This window comes from Chrysochloris asiatica, unplaced genomic scaffold, assembly GCF_000296735.1.
Source record: "Chrysochloris asiatica unplaced genomic scaffold, ChrAsi1.0 scaffold00077, whole genome shotgun sequence".
Lineage (NCBI taxonomy): Eukaryota > Metazoa > Chordata > Mammalia > Afrosoricida > Chrysochloridae > Chrysochloris > Chrysochloris asiatica.
This window is the reverse complement of record NW_006408595.1, coordinates 8,670,716-8,680,307: the sequence shown is the minus strand read 5'-3', so window position 1 is coordinate 8,680,307 and position 9,592 is coordinate 8,670,716. Positions and strand designations below refer to the sequence as shown.

The window sequence follows — 9,592 nt, the reverse complement described above, 5'->3', positions numbered from 1 at the left end:
ACCCTACCCAGAGAAGCAGTGATGCCTGAAATGGAGCCAGAGATGATGACGTGGAGCGATGGAGCAGCTGGAGACTTTAGATCCAGAGAGGGAGAGCAACTGTGTGCTGAAGACCTAGGAGGCACGGGGGAAGGAATTCCCATTTATCTCATTGTCATCCATAATTTGTTATGATCCACACAACTGAATGTCTTTCCATAGTCAATGAAATGCAGGTAACCATCTTTTGGTCTTCTTTGTTTTAGGCCACCATCCATTTGACATCAGCAATCATTGGGTTTCTGAGGAGTGACTGGTGGGTTTGAACCACCAACCTTTTGGTTATCAGTCCCATGCTTATCCTACAGTGCTACACCAGGACTACCTTGTTAAATGTCCTCTTCTAAATCCAACTTGATTTCTGGAAGCTCCCTGTCCACACACTGTTCTTGTCACCATTGCAATGAATTCATTCTGATGGAAACATAACCTGTGTTTTAATTTTACCACCTTAACAATTTCTGATCATCAAGACTTCTGGAACAGGTATGGCCCCTGGACCCAGGTTAAACCCAGTCAGGCCTGCCCCTATGGACAGAAGTGGAAGCTTGATCCCCTTCCAAGGCCTCACCCAGAGGCCTCAGTCAGGGACTCTCCAAAAGGGGGTGGTGGAACTTCCATAAACTCTGTGTGACTGGTTGGATGTGAGTATGGTCACCAAATGGGACCAATCCCCTTGGTTTTCCCCCTGCCCATAAACAGGTATGCAGCCTGGCCCCTCCCCAGACTCTTACCCCATAAAGGCCCATGCTGCCTTCCATTTGAGGCTCAGAATCTGGAGAAATTAGCTCCTCTGAGTCACCGGCTTAATAAAATCTGAAACTCTGCTTCACCTCTCCGAGTGGCCTTGGTTTCTTTAACCACGAATCTAAAACTGCTGTAACAATATTAATGATATAGTTCTATAATTTCTATGTTCTGTTGGGCCACCTTTCTTTGGAATGGATACGAAGATAGATCTCTTCCTGTTGGCTCGCCAGGTAGCTGTCTTCCAAATTTCTTGGCATAGACAATTGAGCACCTCAAGTGTTACATCCATTTGTTGAAACATTTGTATTGGTATTCTATCATTTCCTCAAACCTTATTTTTCACCAGTGCCTTCAATGTCGTTTGGACGTCTTCCTTCAATAACGTAGGTTCTTGACCATATGCTACTTCATGAAATGACTGCCTGCCAACCGTTTTTGACTTTGCTATTCTTCCATCTTCTTTTGATGATTCCTGCATTATTCAATATTTTGCCCATTTGTTGTTGTTGTTGTTAAGTGCCGTCGAGTCGGTTCCGACCCATAGCGACCCTGTACAGGGTTTCTGAGGGTGTAAATCCTTACGGGAGTAGAAAGCCTCATCTTTCTCCCGCTGAGCGGCTGGTAGTTTCGAACCGCTGACCTTAAGGTTCGCAGCCCGATTCGTAACCACTACGCTATCAGAGCTCCATAGAAGCCTTCAATATTACAACTCAAGGCTTGAGGGTTTTTTCCTTACTTCATTCAGCTTAAGAAACTCTAAGCATCTTCTTCCCTTTTGATTTTCTAACTCCAAATCTTCGCAATTCTCATTAAAATACTTTATTTTGTCTTCTAGTGCTTCCCTTTGAAATCTTCTGTTCAGCTGTTTTACTTCATTTTTTTTTTTAATGTTAGCTACTCTACATTCAAAAGTAAGTTTCAGAGTCTCTTCTGACATTCATTTTAGTCTTTCATTTCTTTCCTGCCTTTTTAATGACTTTTTCTTTCTTCATATATGATGGCTTTGATATCATCCCACAACTCAACTTGGTCTTAGGTCATTAGTGCTCAATATGTCAACTATATTCTTGAGATTATCTCTAAATTCAGTGGCACATTCTCAAGATCATATTTTGGCTCTTGTGGCTTTGTTTTAATTTTCTTCAGCTTTAACTTGAACTTGAAAGTGATGTTCTGATTGATGATGTTGATCTTCTCCATTAATCTTTCAAGAAATGCAGCGAAATTGAATCCTGTGAGTTCTACCTGGTGAGGTCCATGTGTATAGTCCCTGTTTACATTGTTGAAAAATAGTATGTGAAAAAAATAAATCATTGGCCTAGCAAAATTTTATTGTGTGACCTCTGCAGTCATTTCTATCACTAGCCTCATATATTTTTCCCAACAAAGGCTCATTTTTCATTGTTTCCAACTTTCACATTCAAATCACCAGTAATAATCAAAGCATCTTGATTGCATTGATCAATTTCAGACTGCAGAAGTAAGTAAAAATGTTCAACTACTCATCCATGGAATGAGTGGTTGGTGAATAAATGTGAACTCTAGTTGAATTAACAGGTCTTTCTTGTTGTTGTTTAAGTGCTATTGAGTCAGTTCCGACCCATAACAACCCTCTATAGGGTTTCCAAGGAGTAGCTAGTAAGCCTGAACCACTGATCTTGCAGTTCAAACATCTTTGCAGTCTGACACATTAACCCACAGCGCCACACCTCCAGATTGATCTTAAGGTATTCTTTTTAATGGTGCAGTGATGCCATTCCTCTTCAATTTGTTATTCCCAGCATGTTGTTGTTGTTGTTGTTAGGTGCCATCGAGTCGGTACCGACTCATAGTGACCTTATGCACAGCAGAACAAAACACTGCCCAATCCTGGGCCAACTGCACTACTGTTGCCACAATTGAATCCATTGATGCTGCCACTTGGCCAATCCATCTCATTGGGGATCTTCCTCTTTTTCTCTGACCCTCCACCTTACCAAACATGATGTCCTTCTCCAGTGACTGGTCCCTCCTGGCAACATGTCCGAAATATGAGAGACGAAGTTTGGCCATCTTGGCCTCCAGGGAGCACCCTGGCTGCACTTCTTCCAAAAGGGATCTATTGGTTCTTTTGACAGCCCATGGCACTTTCAATATTCTCCTCCAACACCGCATAATAGACCATAAAGTTGTCCTATTCAGAATGGCCAATAACGTCCATTTCAATTCACTGATGCCTAAGTTACTGATCTTTATGCATTCCATTCCATTTCATTTTTGGTGATTTCCAATTTTCCTAGAGCATACATTCCATGTTCTAAATTATTAATGGATGTTTGCAGCTGTTGCTTCTCATTTTGAGTCATGGCACATCAGCAATGGAAGGTCCTGGAAGTTTTACTCCTTATCATTAAGGTAGATAAACTTTGAGAAGGTAGCTCTTTCCCAGTTGTATTTTGAGTGTCTTCCAACTTGAGGAGCTCATCTTCTGACACTACATCAGACAATGCTCCACTACTATTCTTAAGATTTTTCAGTGTTTAATTTTTTAGAAGTGGACCATCTTAGACTGTGTTAGTCTGGAAGCTCCATGTAACCTGCCCACCATGAGTGACCCTACTGGTATTTGAAATTCTGGCACAGCAACACAAAAGCCACCACATTATGACAAATGTGGATACAATGGGATATTATGCAATGTTTGAAAATCAGCTTTGCTCGAATATTATTTACGTATCTCATATGTACTTATTTTAAATGCACAGTTGGGTATGTTTTGACAAATATATGTGTGTGTATGCTTGGGCTGGTACCAACTCGATGGCACCTCACAACAACAGCATGCATATATATACACATATATACATGTTGTTGTTAAGTGCCATAGAGTCAGTTCTGACCCATAATGACCCTGCACAGGATTTCTGAGGAGCAGCTGGTGAGCTTGAACCATCGACCTTGCAGTTAAAACTGATACTGCAGTCCAGCACATTAACCCAGAATGCCACATCAGGATGCATTTAGGTCAGTAGTTATCATTTTAATTAAAACTTCAAGAAAATATAGAGCTTTCCCATTATTCAGTTGTTTTCCTTATTACCCTTTGTCATTGGTCCCACCCTTCTCACCCTATGTTCCAGCTCAGTTTTGCATTTTTGGAAATGTCATATAAAGAAACTCATATAGTATATACTCCTTTATGTCTGTCTTCTTTTACTCAGCATGTTTTTGAGATTCATTCAAGTTGTGTGTTTCAGTGATCTTAGTTAAATTTTATTTATGTATTCTCTTATTTATTAAAAGTTCCATTTGGTTCTTTTCATTCCTGCTTGTTTTTAAGTCTCTATTCTATAGTTCTATTTTCTCAGCTTCTTGAATTTCTAAACCTACTGTTCATTATGCCTGCTGACAAATATCATCACCAGTGGGACTTATATCAAAAGAACAACACATAGTCTACAGTTATGCAAATGCAAATGTTTACCTGGCCAGAGATGTTTGGGGGGCTCTAAAGCCCAAAGCAAAATGCACATTAAAACCACACTACCTTGTGAAGATACGCCTGTAGCTATGAGTGTCCTGAGAGATTTTTTTCTAGCCCCAAGACAAGGTAACCTGATGTCTGCCTCTACTAATAGTTATGTTTTCCAATCTGCCTTTTCACTGTAGTATTTTGCAGGACTGTACGAATGGGAACTTTTTTCTCAACTTGTTACTTAACATGAACCTTATATAGGAATTAAAACTAATATCTCTAAGTCTTTGTCTCTGAGTATCAGCTAGTTTTCAGATCCTTGGCCTCTGAGATTTTCCCTAGCTTTGGGTTTTATCTCAGCTGTGCATTTAAGACAGGTTTATCATGCTGTGTCATATTTTGCATCCTTTCTAGGGATTCTGCATTAGGAGAGGCTTCAACGTATCTAGTCTTGTACCTTGTGATAAAGAAGTTACACATAAAACTGCTAGATGCAAAACTGTGCAGGATTTGTATCTTCTCAACTGGAGAACCCTCACCCATAAATAACCTGGAACATTCATGTAAAGATGAATTTAGTTTCATTTTAAAATCTTTAAGAACAAAAATGTGATGAATACAATCAATGTCACTAAATTTACATAAAGGAGCCCTGGTGTTGCAATAGTTAAGCATTTGGCTGCTAACCAAAAGTTGAAGGCGACAACCCACCATCTGACCCCCAGAGATAACTAAGTCATAAAAATCACTGCATACCTCTTGGAATCCACTGTAACGAGACAAATAGGAGACAGGCAGCTTGATGCTCAAGCCAATTCTGGCCCAAATCTTGAGTTTTCGGTCAAGATAACTCTAGGGATACAGTTAGTAGATTCAAGGGATTCCAGCTTAGCCTAAACTTATACCCAATCCTAAAATTGTCTAACACATACAAAATCAGTCTAGAAAAACCTGTTTTGCTCTCTGGAACTTAAACTCACTCATCCTAGGCCTGAAGGCTTCCTGTTTGAAAGTGTAAAGCTATGGAAGGATTCCCTAAAATGCATGAACACAGGTCTAATCATCACAGACCATCCTGGAAATTGTTTTGAGAATGGTTCTAGGACAATTACTCTAGAGAAGTCTACAAACCAATAAACTACACACTCGAATTTTCTATGTAAATGAGATTCCTTTTCAGATCTTGCATTCCTGTCTATTACCAGCATCCAGAGTCCTGGTGTGGCACTATAGGATAAGCACTGGACCACATGGTAGGTTTGAATCATAAGGTCAGGGGTTCAAATTCGCCAGCTGCTCCTTGTAAACCCCATACAGGGTCACTATGATTCCGAACCAACCTGACAGCACTTAACAACAACAGAATCCCTCTAGTGTAAAAACAGGCAATCTGTGATGTCTAAGTGCCATGTCCTTTCTGCATCCTCTGACTCCATCATTCACTAACCCACAAAGGAAGAAGCAATGCCTCAGATAACATGGCATATACTTGCTGTTGTTGTTAAATGCCATCGAGTCAGTTCTGACCCACAGCAACCCTAACAGGGTTTCCAAAGAGTAGTTGGTGAGTTTGAAACTGCCAACCTTGCAGTTCAAACCGATTGCAGTCCAACGCATCAACCCACATCACCACCCCAGGACTCCTGGCATATACTAGAGGGCTTCAAAAGCAGTTTTATACATTTATTCCAAGAAATAACTGTCCTTCAAGATTACATTTCTACTCTGACATGTGTTGTACTAGTTCAAAGAGTGAGCAGTATAAAAGTTGGCAGTATGTCTTCAGTAAATGGTGATTTTTTTTTTCTTTTAATCTGTAGATCTAAACTAGTTGTCCTTTGTTTTGGATTCAGAAAAAAGTGGTACTATTATGACTTCTCTCAACAGAAGTTTCTTTCCAACTAAAATAAGGCACATATCAGTAAGGAATTCAAGGGTTGCAAAATAATGTGTAATAATGTATTTATTTTGAGAATAAAAGAGAACCACTTTCAATTTATGCATATAAATTCTAGACTAATTATTCTCTTATTTTCTTCTTCTTTCAATATCCAAAAATCAGCTTGAAGATAAAAGCTACGAGGCATATTGTGAATGAATAACAGTAAGTATAGACCACTTAACAGTTCTTTACTAGACTTTCGGCAGACTATATTATCAGAATCCAGTGCTGACTATCTCAGCCTTGTTCTATTATTGTTTAACATGGACATGTAATTATAATGTAACCTTAGACAAGTGACTTAACCTCTGTTTACAGGTTTTTTGGTTTGAAAATTGCAGACAATAAAAATACTTACTGTGTGAGGTCATAGCGGACTCCTAGTGGGGCACTGTAGGATAAGCACTGAACTGCTTATCAAAAACAGCCTAAATATGTAACTTTTAGATAAGCTCCTTCTCCTTCTGGTCCCAGAATTCAAAGTGTACAATACCTCCCAGAAGGACATAGAGTTATGTTTGCTAACACCCCAGTTTACTCCCCAATTCCATAACTTCAGGCCAGGGTCTAAGACTGACATCTATCCTAACTAGGCACAGGTTAGAATCTGCAATGATATCATTTAAAAATAGACCCAGTACTGGCAGCATCGCACTAGCTCAAGAAATAATTACAAAGCATTTTAATAACTCTCTAACGCTTGGACATTTGCTCTAACATCAAATTCTTACAAGTTTACCACTTGATAATATAGACTAAATATAAGTCTTGTGAAATATCTATTTTCCCTTTACTATTCATCTCCTTTAAAGGTAGAGAAAAGCCATAAAAGTTTAATTGACTTATCTCTCCTAGCACTCAACAGTGATAATCAAAATCTATAGGCAACAATTGCACATTATAGCAGTAAACAACAATCTTGATTAGACTATGGGAAGCACAGACTAAAAACGTTCTTATTAACTGCTTCAGAGCATACCAAATATCTGAAGTTGTTTATTATTGTCACTAATCTAGTTTTTAATGCTGTAGGGCAAACCAATCCCTTTATACCCTGTCCTTAGAACTTACTGAGAGCCAACTAAGAGGAAATTATACTGAAAGACCAATTATTGTGTTTCATTATAAAATGAAAGATCTGGAGAGAATTTTTTTTTTTATGTACAATCTACTTGTTAGCACATCTTCATGCCATGGTGATTTGATTAGTGATTTGATAAGTATAGATCACAATCCAGGATTTAATACAGGGTGGCCCCCTTTTCAAATGACCCATTTATAACAAAGGTATCTCTGTTGGGAATGTCAAGAGAGAAAGAAAAAGAAATTGCATCATCAGTATCAAATACCTTATTTAGCCAAGCACTGTACAGCCATGGAATTGAAAACTAAAACCCTTTATCTTAGGTTTGCTTTTCCAATGATGTGAATTATGCTAGTCAATAAGAGTTCCTGAGCCTCATGCTCTTTGCTACTATAATTAAATTAGCATCTGTCCTCACAGAGAAGTCCCAAAGAATCATAAACACAATATAAATAATATAATATGCTATAAGCTTCCTGAGGATTAAAAACAATAAAAAAAGACTCTAAATGTCTTAATTGACAACAACCCATCGATTATGCCTCTTTAAGGAAGTATGATAAACACTGGATTTCATATGATAAACACTGGACTTCAAACCACAGGGTCAGCAGTTCGAGCCCACTAGCCACTTTGTGGGAGAAAGATGAGGATTTCTGTTCCCCAAAAGATGTAAAGCTTCAGAAACCCAATACAGGGTCACTATGAGTTGGAACCAGCTGGATGGTACTTAACAACAACATGTCTATTTTAGGAAGGAGATTTGTTGTTTGTTGTTGTTTAGTGCTATCGAATTGATTACGATTCACAGCGACCCTATATAGGCTGGTGACTTTGAACTGCCGACCTTGCACCTCAAACCAACCTTGCAGTCCACTGCTTATCCTATAGCGCCACACCAGGGCTAAAGGAGATTTAGACCATGACAAATTACAAAGTTTTCCTTGAATTCTTATGAGTTTCAAACATAACACTCACCCCAATAGAAAGGGGAAAGATAACCTACCCCATGTTCCCATCCATTAGAAGAATCGTGTTGTATATATGAGAAAATATGAAGAGAAAGAGAATTGTGCTGAAGAACATTGTCATCCATGATCCATGATCCTCTCGAAACATTTTTAGCCGGAGTAGCTGACCTGCAATATAAATATTAATAGAGATCCATTTACATTGTAACTGAAATTTGTACATCTTTGTTTAATTTCAGTGACCCTCTGCTATCTTACAGCTTTGCCTTATGGGTGAAGCTACTACGTAATGTTCTTTTTTATCTTTTTATAAATAAATGCCCATGGAGAAAGTCCAACATAATCCTCACATCACATTTCAACCTAGAGCAAATAGTCCTAATATGAGAATCGTATAAAAATCATATTACGTTGACATGAAAACAAGATGAGCGACAGCACTACTGCCGACTGTTTGTTACTTCATAAATATGTCCTTCGTTCATAGCAAAGTTGCATAAGGCAAACAGTTAAGACGTTTCATAAATTCCATTTGATTCCCTTTTTGCTTCTATATCCAATTCCAAGACTGGCCAGAAGATAAAACTGAAGCCAACCTCACTTTTAAGAGCATTCCATTGTTGTTGTTGTTGTTGTTGTTGTTGTTGTTGTTATGTGCCATGGAGTCAGTTCTGACTCATAGCGACCCTGTACAGGGTTTCCGAGGCTGTAAATCTTACCGAAGCAGAATGCCTCATCTTTCTCCTGTGGAACAGCTGGTAGTTTCGAACTGCTGATTTCATTGTTAAGAAACAAGAAAAACTTAAGAAATAGTCTCTGTCATAAGAGACAGATTGCGGAGCCTTACTCGTAGACAAAATAGTCAGCGGCTACACTGATTCGTGTGCACAAGTGTGAGGTGTGTGTGTGTGTTACAAAGCTTGTGGTGTTTCCCAGCAAGCTGTAACCTGTGGCGCCTAAAATTCTATTTACAAAGACAAGTGTTAAAATGAAAATGTTTAACATGCAAATAATTCAAGTAAGGAAAAAAAAAATATTAAAATGAATACTTCTAAAGTAAAAATTACTATTCTCAGAAAAAGTCTAAAGAAAATGTTTTGATTTATGGTTTGAAGAAAAACTATGGCACTTAAGCCCAGTCCCAGTGTAGTGCTGTAGGATAAGCACTGGATTGCCAAGCATGAGGTTGCTGAGTCAGAACTGACTTGTTAGTCAGAACTAACAACAACAACAAAACCCAGAAGCATAAGGAAGATTAAAACCTGAAATAAAAAGAGGTGAACACAGGTCATCCTGGCTTCTCCCAAGGGAAACTTTGTGGAGCACACTGGCCCTGAGAGAGGGTTACCTAA

The 9,592-nt window shown here is 38.7% G+C and overlaps 1 protein-coding gene across 1 annotated transcript in view; it reads right to left on the bottom strand.

Moving 5' to 3' along the window:
• The window catches only part of TMEM117 (transmembrane protein 117), a 763,946-nt gene that overhangs the window by 627,086 nt on the left and 127,268 nt on the right, over positions 1 to 9,592 (bottom strand). Inside the window, exon 2 of the mRNA XM_006865317.1 lies at positions 8,276 to 8,408. Coding sequence (XP_006865379.1) covers positions 8,276 to 8,408 — 133 coding nt within the window. The remainder of the gene's footprint in view (positions 1 to 8,275; positions 8,409 to 9,592) is intronic.